The 13142-nt window shown below is 53.0% G+C and overlaps 1 protein-coding gene and 1 long non-coding RNA gene across 4 annotated transcripts in view; one reads left to right on the plus strand and one right to left on the minus strand.

Moving 5' to 3' along the window:
- LOC130684402 (uncharacterized) overlaps positions 1–13142 on the minus strand; it is a 96583-nt gene that overhangs the window by 34082 nt on the left and 49359 nt on the right. The gene's annotated exons all lie outside the window — the stretch shown is intronic.
- MYOM2 (myomesin 2) overlaps positions 1–13142 on the plus strand; it is a 63227-nt gene that overhangs the window by 7865 nt on the left and 42220 nt on the right. For all 3 annotated transcript variants that reach the window (XM_036898270.2, XM_036898269.2, XM_036898273.2), the window contains exons 6-11: positions 3317–3405; positions 3473–3523; positions 5572–5736; positions 8594–8755; positions 10627–10768; positions 12754–12953. In XM_036898270.2, the coding sequence (XP_036754165.2) occupies positions 3317–3405; positions 3473–3523; positions 5572–5736; positions 8594–8755; positions 10627–10768; positions 12754–12953 (809 nt within the window). The remainder of the gene's footprint in view (positions 1–3316; positions 3406–3472; positions 3524–5571; positions 5737–8593; positions 8756–10626; positions 10769–12753; positions 12954–13142) is intronic.

Raw genomic sequence — 13142 nt, forward strand, 5'->3', positions numbered from 1 at the left:
CCACCCCGCTGCTGCCCGCTCGCTAGTGCTCCGCTCTCCCCACAGGCACGAGTGGGGGTCTGTCTGCTGTGTATGTTCCCACATATTTTACACATAGAAAACCTTTACAGAAGAGAAACGCAGAAAGCCGGGATAGCCCTAAACTGAACTGGCAGCGCCCCCCTTTCCTCACGTCCAGCGTTCGGGCATCTCACACTCCAACCTTGGGGGCTGGCGCCGTGAGTCAGGGGTTCCACCTATTTGGGGGTGGCTTCGCAACCAGATGAGCACCGGATCCTCTGTCTGGACACGCGTGTGTGAGCATCACACACACATTCTGCGCATCCTTGCAGAAGGCTCCAAGTGCAGGGATCACGGCCGGCCCGGCCCTCCCGCTGAGCCCTAAGTGCTCATTGGTTTCTCGACAAGCCCGCTGGTGCTAACGTGTCAGGTGGTTCTCGCCGGGACTTTTGTGCAGGGAACGGATGGAGAGGCAGCTTGAAATCCCACAGGAGGAGCGGTTCCCCGGGTGGGCCTCAGGCGGGACCCTCCCGCTGCTCGCCGTGCATGCAGTGGTCTCCAGCCATTCGGTCCCAAGCCGCGTTCCCTTCTCATGTCCCTTCCGGCTGTGCCCAGCCCAGGGATGGTGAGGCGCAATTAATGGTGGTCCTCACAGTGCCGGGACGTGCGTGCTGCCCTGCTGGGACATGGAAGCGGCACAGAGAGCTGCGTCAGTGGGAGGAAGGCAGCCGTCTTCGGACTATGGTCCGGGAATTCCGCTGATATATGTTCGTTCATAACACACAGGGCGAATATGTGCTATAAAATTACAAAGTGTTTTCAAATACATGGTTTCATTTAGTCATGAGAGTCACTGGAGGAAAGTGTAGGTGCACAATGTGTGGATTTGGGAAGTTGAAAGTGTCTATTGTTTATTTGTTATAAAGTTAGCAGAGGAGACTACGCACGTACACGTGATGCGGGCACAGGCCTGACTCGGAACTCGGTCCTGACTGCAGCCTCCCAACCCTCTCAGAACTGTTTGTCCCCGCATTTTATTCTGATGGCACCACACTGGAAAAATCCCTGATTCACAAAGGTAGTGGCTCCACATGCAGCATTAAGTTTCCTTTGCAGTCTCACAGTGTCATTCGATTAGCGGAGAAAGTAAGTGTGGCTCTGGTGAGGGTACAGAGGTTACCCCCTGCTCGGAGCGCGTGGCCAGGTTCCACATCGACCATTGCACGCACGCTTTGTGCCCGCTTTCCGCTGCAGTTTTAAAAACAGCCAAAATGCACGTTGAAGAATAAATTGGCAGCACATTTGGCAGATTCAGTTTGAAAACCGCTGATACTGCGTAACATCCAGGATGGTTTTTGACAGGCCTCTGTTCAAGAAGGTAATAAAAAGATGCGTGGGAGCCAACTGGACTTGCCAGGGTGCCTGCACTCTCCTGTGGGGACCCACCGCACGTGCGTGTCGCTGCTGCTTGCTCAGGAATGGGAGGGCCGCTGCCTGTATGGCCGGCCCGCTTGCCTGGCCTCATGCGCCTGCCTGTGTCTGCCTCTTTGCTCCGCCTGCTCCTCCGAGTCCCCGTCTCCAGGCCGTGCTCCGGTCGGGAGACGTGATGAAGCAGCATCTTCAGAGTGCTTTGATCCTTGCACTGCCCCGCTGACACCCCGGCTGCCCCTCAGCATACATGGCTCTTAGGCTGTCACCTGTGGTGCACTGCTGGTGGGGCCGCAGCCTTGCGGAGAAAGGTGTGGGTTGATCCGGAAAGGACGCTGTCCTGTGCAGAATGCTTTTATGAAAATACCGTGGTGGCATTGTTCAGAGGAAATAACACAGGTTCAAGGTAAAAACGAATTCAGGCAGTGCCTAAGTATATCAGAAAATCCTGCCCCAGCGCCCCAGAGAGGAGCCACACTGCCTGTGCTTGGGGTGGATGTGTGTACGAGGCATTATTCAGGTAGATCAGCACGGAATGTTGATGCTTGGCGATGCCAGGGTGTCTCCGCCACGGGGTCTTAAGTTTTTTGTGCTCTGCCCCGGGATCCTCAGCACCTGTGGTGTGTGTGGAACTTGCACAGCAAAGAAGCTGCTGCCAAGCTCTGGCTAGGACTGTAGCTTTGTGGAGGGTTTGGCTCGTATGCCTCCAAGGTGAGCCTGAACATGAGACCCTCCGTGGGACCATCTTCGTGAACCTGGCACTGCCTGTGGCCTTGGGCAGCAGCCAGAGCAGACTGTCACTCCAGGGAGTAATGGACGGACTTCCTAGCATGGGCCTCTGACACATTTCCCCTTACTTACGGCAGCACTGCATTTTTTGGTCAAAGAAAATATTTTCATCTCCAAGTGGAATAGAGAAGAAAATCAGATTACCCATGCCCTCCCAAGAACGGGCCTGGCTCTGGGGAGGTGGTTCCTTACTGCGTTTTAAAAGAGAGGTGTGAGTCAACTTCTTTTATTTTCATGCAAGTGGGTTTTTTGTGTGGTTTTCCTTCATGGATTAACATAACACTCCTGATGCCCACTTTGGGAGAGGCAGAGGCCTGCAGAAAGTGCAGGTTTTAGAGCCGTGTGGCCATTGTAAAGTGGCAGAGTGCCTGGCATTTTGAATAAGCTTAACAAATAGCATCTCTTCCTCCTTACAACTCTGTCCCAGGAGAGTTTTCCGCAGCAGCTGGTGGGGAAGACACCACCTAGCCAAGAAAACAGTCTTCGAGCTTTGGCAAGATGGATGGTGGGGGAGAAGGTCTGTGTGCTTGGGGAACTGGGGCCTGGGGCTCCCTGGTCCTTGCTCTTTCTGGTGAGCTTGCACCCCCTGTAACTGCCCCAGGATGGGGCCTCGGCCGCCTTCAGCACACCCTCGAGTGGGTGTCTCTGGGAGCTTGCATTGCCTTGGGGTTTGGGCAGATTTCCCATCCACAGGGGGATCCCTGCGGAGCATTGAGGGGGAGTCAGTTGTCCTGGAAACTGGCCACTGGGGCCGCCCATTGCTGAGGTAAGGCCACAGAACCTTCGAGGCAGAAAAATGCAACCAGAGGAGAACATAGACTCTTGAGAATGAAATGAAGGGTTTTTAGAGGTACCAGCACGTTCTTTTCCCCCTTGAAGCCAGAGCCGAGCCATAGTGCTGGATCCGACCTTGTTGTGTCTGTGATTAATCCCTTGTCCAGGGATGGAGCTGGCACTGCTCTTGAACAAATCATTCATGACAAAGGATCTGGGTCACGTGTGTTGCTTTCGAGGAGTGTTTGTTTTCAGGTTTGGGTCACAACTTCCGTGGAACAGCCCATGGCACGTTTAGGACACCGTCTTGCCATTTCTCCCCAAGGGCAAACTTTGATGACACGGCGACCTATTCAGCGGTGGCCACGAACGGGCTCGGACAGGTGTCGACCAACGCTGCGGTGGTGGTGAGAAGTGAGTGCCTCCCCGGGGGCCCTTCCCGCCTCTGTCTCTCTGCCCCGCTCACACTTCTGCCTTGCAGGGTTCCGGGGAGACCAGGAGCCCTTCCGTTCCGTGGGACTCCCAGTCGGACGTAAGTCAAATACTTTCTGTTTTGTGCACAACAATGTATAGTGACATACATATAATTAAAAAAAAATATTTTGTAATGGTCAAACCTTTTTTTTTTTAAGTAATATTTCGAAAGACTCCTCCATGCTTTCCTGGCCGGCATTAGCGCACTGGCCGTCTGTTCCCATCAAGTCTGTGGCTGAGTGGGATTTTTAGACGCTGGAGACACTGTTAACTTGAGAGACTTGACATTTCTGAATTGGGGGGTAGTAGGGAATGAACCCAAATGCTTCACTAGAGCACAGACTACTTCTACTGTATTTTTTTCCCCTGAAGTTGTGCTCATGTTTGATGAACAGCAGCCTCAGACCCAGATAAGGGCGAGTGGCCGCCTTCACTTGGACTGGCTGCTGGCCTGCTGTTGGTGGCTTCCAGTTCTCCTGACATGTCTCACACACCCCTTGGCCCGTGTGACTGTGTGTCCTGCCCTCTCGCTTGCCCGTGGCTGACGTGTCCCTCCTGCGCATTCCGGAAATGTGCGTGCTGTCAGCTCCTGCCGGTGCTGACAGACTGTAGGCGCCCCTTCCAGGCCGCATGTCCAGGGTACCCTTCCGTGCCCCGTAATGAACCTGAGTCCCAGGGCTGGCTCCCAGCGAGAGGCCCGAGGGGCCGTGTCGACCTGAGGCCGGTGAGGGTGGAGGAGGCAGCCGCACTCTGTCTTCCAGGGACCTGCACTGTGGCATTTTCATGGTTTGGGAATGAGATTTAGGACTTGTCTGACCTCCCTAAGGAGTTGCTGCTGCATTCCCCGGGCGGCTCTGGGTTCATCACAACTTGAGGTCACAGATCTAGTGTCGCTGAGTGAGGAACTGTCAGAACAATGGCTGTGGTCAGCCTGTGTGCGGCCACGGGATACGTGTGTGGTCACCTGTGGTCCCTGATGTGTGAGTGTTGGTGGATGGGCTCATGTCCCACACTTTGGGGGCATCCAGGACCATCACAGGCAAGCGGGACATGGTCAAGGCCTGGACAGGTGTGGGGGCACATGTGACGGTGCCTCCGGCTTCCAGGGGCGAGGCTTGTTCCACTGGGAGCTGCAGGGCAGGGTCTCCACCGTCCGTGGTTTCTTCTGTTTACTAACATTTGATCCTTCTAAGGAAAAACTTTGAAGTATTCACAGTGTATCAAGAGCTGTAGATCACAATGTAACAGAGGCCGTGTACCCATCACCAGTATTTAACAAGTGCCACTTTAGCTTCAGTTACTTTTTTAAATTGAAGTCAAACTGGCACAAGGAAAAACTCAGTTACCTTTAGGAACTACAAGGGTCACAGATGACAGAATCCATACCCCATTCCTTCCCCTGCCTGTTTTAGACCTTCTTTCTAACAAACCATTGTTGGGAAGTTTGCGGCTATTTAAAAAGTTTTCCTGCATGATTGTATTTGCAAATCATTGGGGGTCTTTTTGTTTTAAGAATTCACTGTAGATATTCTTCTGAAATGTACTCCCCTGCCCCAGACATTATACTTTTGAGAGTGAAGAGGTGACACCTCTGGGTCAAGTTCATTCAGTTAGCCTGCCACCTACGCGGCATTCTGGGGGGATGCACCCCAGTTCGTTTTGAAGACGAGGAGGCTGTGTGACTCAGAGTTGGTGCCACCCACCTTGGGGCTGATGGTGGTTCGCACCCTTTCCTATAAACGTGGCTCAGGGTCCAGGCCGCCTCCCCGCCCGTCCGTGTGTCATCCAGGGCTCAGATGACAGGGCAGGACTCAGGGCTGCATTCTCGTTCTCCATGTCATCTCACTGGGGCACTGGTCCTCCCTGGGGGCCCCCTCACCAGCTCCTCTGGCTCTGTACCTCCCCAGGGGCCCCGTTCTGACACCTTCCACTGGGGTCAGGTATGAACTTCGACATGTGAGTTGGGGTACATTCTGAGCACCCTGGGGCTCTTGTGAAGGTGGCATGTCTCTCGTGCTCTGCAGGGTCCTGTGATACGTGGTCTGTGCTCCTTGTTGGTGCTTGCCCGCGCCTCCCGCTATAACGTGTCCCTTCTGCTCTGTGCAGTGCCCTTACCGTCCGTGATCCCATACATGCACTTTGATGTCCAGTTTTTGGAGAAGTTTGGGGTCACCTTCAGAAGAGAAGGTGAAACCGTCACCCTCAAGTGCACACTCCTGGTAACGCCGGACCTGAAGAGGGTGCAGCCACGTGCCGAGTGGTACCACGATGGTGAGTGTGGCCCAGCCAGGTCTCCCCGCACATGTCTGCCTGCTGACCTGGCCTCGTTAGGGTAGACGTGATGCTGGGACGTTGACTTAGCGTCCTTCTCCCCTACTGGATAGCAGCTGGTGGCCAAGCAGGCTGGACATTGCCTGGACCCTGGGGGCTGCCGGTGACCTTGACCTTCACTGGGGACAGGGGGGTTAACGGAGTGCCTGAATTTAGAGGAGTCGTCAGAGATCTCATAACTGCATGAAGAGGGTCTGTATGTGAGTCTAAAGAACAAGTGAGGTGTCTGTGTTTTCTGTCGGCTAAAACAATGACTGACGTTTGCTGTAGCCCATTGTGCGGTTGGCCTCTGTTCTGAGTATGATAATTCACTTAATTTTCACACAGACTCTGAGATAGGTGGTGCTGATAACTCTGTTACAGAAGGGGACGCGTCCCCGGGGAAGTGGCAGAGCAGGGGTGGGGCTCCAGCCACCTGGCCCAGACCGCCTGCTGGCACGGCCTGTTCAGGGGCTGTGTCTGCCCTGGGGAAGGAGGTGTCTGCACCTTGTTCTCTGTGGATTCAGTGTCCTGCCTGCACTCAGTCAGGAGCTACACGCTGCAGACGTTGCAGAGACAGACCCCACCCGCCCACAGCTATTGATGGTCTAGTTGGAGAGAATACATAAAATCGTGAAGTGATGTCTTTCAAAGTGTAAGAAATGTCCCAGATCAGGGTGTGCGGATTCACCAAATACATGGACCTGACCGGGCAAAGTGCGAAGTCGAGCCACTGGAGTGGGTTTGGAGGGAGGGACAGTACTCGGAAGGGACGGGGGAGGCTTTCCAGGGGAGGGGCTGGGGGGTCAACTCTAGAGCCGCTTCTGATGACCCGGAGGTGCCTGCGTACACCCATCCCCACCAGCGGTGGACCAGGATCTGCAGCTTCAGAGCCTGTCTGCAGCCTCCTGGCCTTAGACCTTGGGGCGGTCGGAAATTAGCCGCACAGCGTGCTCTGCGTGAACAGCCGCCATCGATCTCGGCAGGCTTTATTATTCCAAGGAAAGCCGCAGAGGGTTCTCGGTGGCTTAGGTTTAGATGTTGAAATGCAAGGAGACGGTTTTTTACTCTTTCAAATTTACGAGCTGTGAGCCCCCCAGGTGATGTCAGTCAACAGAGTGACCACCTCGCTCACACCCGGGAGGTGCACTGAGCAAACAGGAAATGGGGAACTGGGGGCCCCCAAAGATAGATTAGAACTCTCCACCTCAGAGACGAGCTGCCGGCTACTCACCATGAAATGAGACTCCTGTGGGGTGCGGTTTACACCGGTTTGGTGAATCACAGTGACTTAGGGCCCATTGGGGATGGGCTCCAGCTGGACACCTGCTCAGAGAGCAGGACGCTGGCCGGAGGGCCTGCCAGGTAGCTGATGATCACAAGTGTCTGTGCGTCTGTATTTGCTGCATGTTTAGTTGTGGGTAGGGTTTGTCCTTCAGTGTGTGAAGGGCTCTGCCAGGGACACAGGTTCTCTGGAGCTGTGCCCGTTGGTCATCTCTGAGTACCTGGCGTCTTAAAGTCTGTTCAGCTGCCGTAACAAAAATACCTCCATCTCTGGGACGTGAACCGCAGCCAACCTGTCAGGGTCTGGAGGCGGGGGTCCCAGGTCAGGCCCGGCTGATTCTGTGCCTGGTGAGAGCCAATTCCCGGCTTGCAGACCAGGGAGCCTACCATCCGCATGTTCACCTCATGGCCCCACCTCTCCAGTCCTTGGCCGAATGTTGCATTTTAAGTTGCACTTTGCATACATTGCTTGTATTGTATTTTTACTGTACTTACTGTGTATGCGGTTTTGTGCTGCTCCCCCTGGGAAGGAGGGGAAAATGGATAAAACACCTTAGAACATCTATTTTTATGACCCTTTTGCCATTTCTATTCATGGTGCTGCCCAAGGGGAACTTGGCCCTTCTACGCCATGGAACAGAAGTCATACTGTGTGTGCCATGCTGGGCTCTCCTGAGCTACACGGTCAAGTTGGATACGCGCCAGATTTTTAAAAATAAAAATAAAAAACGGCTCCTTTTTCTTACAACATATGTACAGTGTATGTTGATTGCAAAGAATCTCCTGAATTATAATCTCTCCCAACAAAATATTTATAGTTACTACTTTGTCATAGGCTTTATCTCCGAATCGTAGGTATTTTTTTAAGCAGAAAAGATGTATTCAATTTGAAATCAATTTTTTTCACTTACCAAATGCCAAACCTACGTCCTGTGGCAGTGTCACCCTGACACCGCTGGCTGTGCGGCTCCTGCCTTCCAGGTGTGAGGCCGCCCCTTCTCACGCTTGCTGAGTGAGGACATGGGAAATAATTTCCCCACTTTTATTTGAGTTTCCTAGACTTCCGGTTGTGTTTTTCCCTTTGCTTATTGATCACCTGCATTTTGTGGCCACGTATCACTGCCCCTTGACCTGTGGTCTGTTGGTACTTTTCTTGTTTGTTTCTGAGTAATGCTGACGGAGGACGTGCACCGTGCAGCCTCCCACACACAAGAGCATTTGCCATTGAGGAGGTCTGTGGGCGGCAGGGGGTGGCGCAGAGCCAGCCAGGGCAGGGACCCTCAGCTGGAGGCTGAAGGCAGAGCTGTGCACCTCAGGACACGTCTGCGCACAATCCAGACACGTTGTCCTCCTGCAAATTCTTTTTCACTCTCCGTCCTTCACCGGTGTGTGTGCTCTGTGTGTGAGGCTCCCAGATTTCTGTGAGGCGAGGCCTCGATCCCTGTGTCCCCATGTGACCGCCATCGGTCCTCTTACATTCTCCTTCATCTCTTCGATGTTTCTGAAGCCCCCTTGCATTTGAACGCTCTTGCAGGTGTGCTGGTTAAAGAGTCTAAGTGGACCGAGATGTTCTTCGGAGAGGGCCAGGCCTGCCTGTCCTTCAGCCACCTGAACAAGGACGACGAGGGCCTCTACACACTGAGGATCCTGTCCCGAGGGGGTGTCAGCGAGCACAGCGCCTTCCTGTTCGTCAGGGGTACGCGGCTCTGGGAGGAAGTGTCAGCCCAGAGGTGGGGCTCAGGGAGCGGGGGCCTGGGCTGGGCAGAAGTGACCCCACTCCTCGGAAACATCCTGGCGGTGAGGTGGTGTGTCCTGGGCGCACATGAGGTCACATCCTACAGCAGGCCTGTGACGTAAGCACATACGGTGGGAGCAGATCAGTATCACTCTTTATAAAACCGAGAGGGACATGCCTGCATTATTAATTCCCGAGGGGTCAGAGGGTAAGTGGGTAAGTTATGTATTCATATGTATAACGTACATACATCTATATGTGTGTGTGTACATATAAGTATATGCGTGTATACACACACTGTGTGTGTATGATCTAAAATTTTCATAACAGTTTTGTTTCAAGGGCAGATGTTGGAGGCTCAGGGCCTGGGGGGACTCACCTAGGGTGCGTTCCTGGGGTGCAAGCTCAGGGCCCTGGGGGGCTCGCCTAGGATGGGTTCCTGGGGTGGAGGCTCAGGGTCTTGGGGGCTCACCTAGGGTGGGTTCCTGGGGTGGAGGCTCAGGGCCCCGGGGGCCCTTGCAGAGCTGGGTCCTCAGTTCTTCTTCACACCCAGCCCAGCTAACCCTGGCCAGACCCCTGTGAACCTCTGTGGAATCCATACACTGATGCCAGCTGACCAGGGGCAGCCGTCCTGGTCCTGACGCCCATCTGGCTGCTCTGCCCTACATTCTGACCTGCCCAGCCTTACCTGCTGCCCGCTCACCGTTTCTGCACCTTCATTCCCACCTCCAGCTCCAGGTTATGGGTGCCCAGAACACTCTTATCAGCGTATTAGCTTTTCCCCCTGGATCTGTTAGGCCACAGCACAGAAGAAGGCCTATACCACCAGGGAACATTTCAGCTTACAGAGGAAAACCACGAACAAACACACTCACCCTCCCTACCCCATAAGATGCCATAAACTGGCAAGGCTGAGCTTTTAGACACTTCTGCAGAGTTTTACCAGTTTTATTAGGTGGGCATTAAAGCGTACCTCCTGTTCACTGTGTCTGCCTTCCGGCAAGATGTTTCACCCTGTAAAAATGCAATAAATACAACATGGCTGTAATTGCTGTGCTTATTCAGCACTGACAGCAGAAAAAAACAGTGCACATGGGGGGAGTTTAACAGTTCTGATTACTTTCTGAGGATTTTTAGTGTGAGGGGATATATTTGACTCAGTGTCAAGAAATCGTTGGCTTTTAATATGCTGAGGAGACGTGAGCAAGGAACCATGATGCTCCTGTGGATGGGTGTGTGGCAGCCACACTGCTGAGTGAATAGACATTGTAGGTAAGGAAATGAAATGCTCAGCATATTAACTTTCTAAATAGGCTGTTGGCCTTCAGTGCCCCTGTGTTAAAATCTGAAAACAAGCCCTAGCTGCACTGTGATCGTAGAGTGAAGTGTGGACCCAGGCACTTGTTCACCACCTGCAGGAAAAAAATGTTTAAATCCTCCAATCTAAGCATTTTAGAAAATAGAAGTGTCTAAAGTAATATTTCTCAAGTGTTAAAAAGGCCACGTTATTATTACCGTTTCATCGATCTGGCAACAATTACGTGCGAAGAAGCCACCGAGAGACGGCGAATGTCAGGTGAACTAGGTTGGGTCTGGTTGTGGAAACGCGTAGCCTGGAGTGTGTTACAAGAAGCTGTGAGCGTGGGCTCCTAACTGCGTTTCCACCTCTCATCCCTGTTCCGTCATCGTCCCGGCGTGGCTGGGTGCGTGGACCTGAGGACTGAGCCGTAGGTCACACCGAGCAGTGGGAACTCTGAGACCGGAGCCCCTGCCAGTGGGCTTCCCAGGGCCCCTCCGGCTGCCCCCGACCACGCATCCTCTCCTCCCGACAGACGCGGACCCGCTGGTCACGGGGGCTCCTGGTGCGCCCATGGACCTGAGGTGCCACGATGCGAATCGTGATTACATCATCGTGACGTGGAAGCCGCCCAACACCACCACCGAGAGCCCCGTCATCGGCTATTTCATCGACCGGTGAGTGCCTGCCGTGTTTTCCAGGGATGGAAGCGTGCATATTCCTGTGGCCAGCAGCTGGGCCCTGCTCTGAACTCAGGCTTGTGGCCCCGTTCCTCATGGGGTCCAGGTACCTTGCTATTTGGTTGCTTAATGTTCCTGAGTGGGTTACTAAAAAATAGTGCCAACTAGGCAGGCCCGGTGTAACCACGGTCGATCGCCTCGTGCTGTAATCGGAGCTCTGCTTGCCCGCCCCATGCCCGGCATTGAGCCCCAGCCTGCTTTCCCGGCGCCTGTGGCCCTGCTGTTGCAGTTCTGCGGGAGGGCTCCCCCTGCCCCTCTCGGAGCGAGACTGGGCATGGTCAGCTCTGGCTAAGCATGCGGCTCGTCCGTGCCCAGTCAGTCCTATTCCCTATTAAACAAGGGTTTCTTCTTATTTCCGAGCGAAGGATACTGATATGCAAAGTAGAAATTACTGGAATTTATGTTTAAGTTAATGACATAACGCACATCATCACGAGCCCCTGGGCATGTGAACCCCCATGTCCCTCTCCTTAGTGTGGCGCCTGGAAAGAAACCCAGCAGAGCCGGACAGTTTCTTGGATAAGCAGTTTATGCCTCAAAGGCACATTTCGATCACTGAGAGATACTGTAGTCGGAGAAAATGAGTATAGAAGTAGGACGGTAGGGTTGGGGCCACAGGGTCCCAAGGGGGCGGGTCTGGGGAGCAGCTTGGGGTTTCATGTGCACGGAACACAGTGACACGAGACGAGATGGTCATTTCAGAGAGCAGCCAGGCAGCTCAGGGTGTGGGTGTCCTGTTGACGGAATTCTCCTCTCCAGCCCCCAAAAGCTACTTGTTTAGGTAGAATATTCACAGGGTAATGTTTTGATATGCAGAGTGCATTTTTCAGGGTTTACCTTGAGTTAAAAAAACAGAAAAACAAAGCAAAACAAAAGCTATTGTCTGTTCTCCTGTGACATATGGTAATTTTTTTCGACCATTTGTCAAAATCGGTTTCATGCACCTTCTCAGCTGGAAGCCCCTTTTCCCTGCTCCATCATCAGGCAAGATGACGGTGGCAGAGCCTTCTGGGTGGGCATGGGGGGCTGGGCTGTGTGCCTTTCCTGCCCTCCTCCTGTCCTGAGACTTGCCAGGGGCTGGCCGGCTGAGTTTTCCTGCCAGACCCTCAGTGAGGACATGATGTACTCTGGTGAGGCAGGTCGGTACACGGTCAGAGGACTTCCGTTCAAAGTCCCAAAAGGTTAGGAGGAAAGAGAGTCGACTCTTTCTCAGTAAATCTGCAACCCTGACCTGACATGGAACGGCTCCTAAGGATGAATTTTCTGAACTTGCTATTTTCTCCTGAGAATTTGACATGAATCGTGGGTACTAAAATTTCTCAACCTATGAAAAATGGAGGTTAACCTTTTCTACATTTTCAGGTTTCTGGTTGGGATTCAATAATATTTTTACAAGACTTTCAAATCCCACATGAGAAGCGTGCTCACAAGAATGTCACCATTACTGGTGTAGGCAGCCAGCCAGCATCGCACAGTCCGGCACAGGAGGACGTGCGGGCACAGAGTGAGGGGCCATTGCATTTCCTGAGCCTCGGCATTGGGTGTGCTGAGGAGCTCGGGGGCGGCTGTGGTGTAGATGGGAAACAGAACCATCGAGAATGGCTCCGAAGTGATTTCTGGAGGAGATTTTTGCCTAAAAATATGGTTGAAGGCAGGAACTGATGTTCAAGCTATAAATTATAAAGGCTTAGGGCAATGTGTGTATGTACAGAACATTTCCTGAATAGCTGTCTTTTAAAGTTAATTTATAATACTTCTATAAATGATTTTAAGAGCATTGGTTTTTACCAGTATGAGATATTTTCCTGTTAATGGTGTATGTATAATTATGTATATCGTAACAGGATATATGTATAATTAAACATATACCTGTATGTACTTATTAGACTGATGCACTTGTATTCTCTACCCTCCCCTTGAAGCTGTGAGGTGGGAACCAACAGTTGGGTTCAGTGCAATGACGCCCCTGTGAAGATCTGCCAGTACCCCGTGACCGGACTCCACGAAGGGAGGTCTTACACGTTCCGGGTGAGGGCGGTCAATAACGCAGGCATCAGCAGGCCCTCTCGAGTGTCTGAAGCTGTGGCTGCCCTTGACCCCATTGACCTTGAAAGGTTACAAGGTAAGTCGTGAACATGCCAGGTTCCAGCTGTGATGGGAACTTGGGGCTGGGTGTGTGGTTTGCTCTCTCTCGTACCCGCTACTGTCTTCGAGTGTTGGGAACAGCTCTAAGGCCCAGCCTGGTGTGGCAATTTCAGGGTCTCCCGTGTTCCCCTCGAGGTCATGTGAGGAGAGGGCACGGCCAGGCTGA

Source organism: Manis pentadactyla, chromosome 7, assembly GCF_030020395.1.
Source record: "Manis pentadactyla isolate mManPen7 chromosome 7, mManPen7.hap1, whole genome shotgun sequence".
In the NCBI taxonomy this organism is placed as follows: domain Eukaryota; kingdom Metazoa; phylum Chordata; class Mammalia; order Pholidota; family Manidae; genus Manis; species Manis pentadactyla.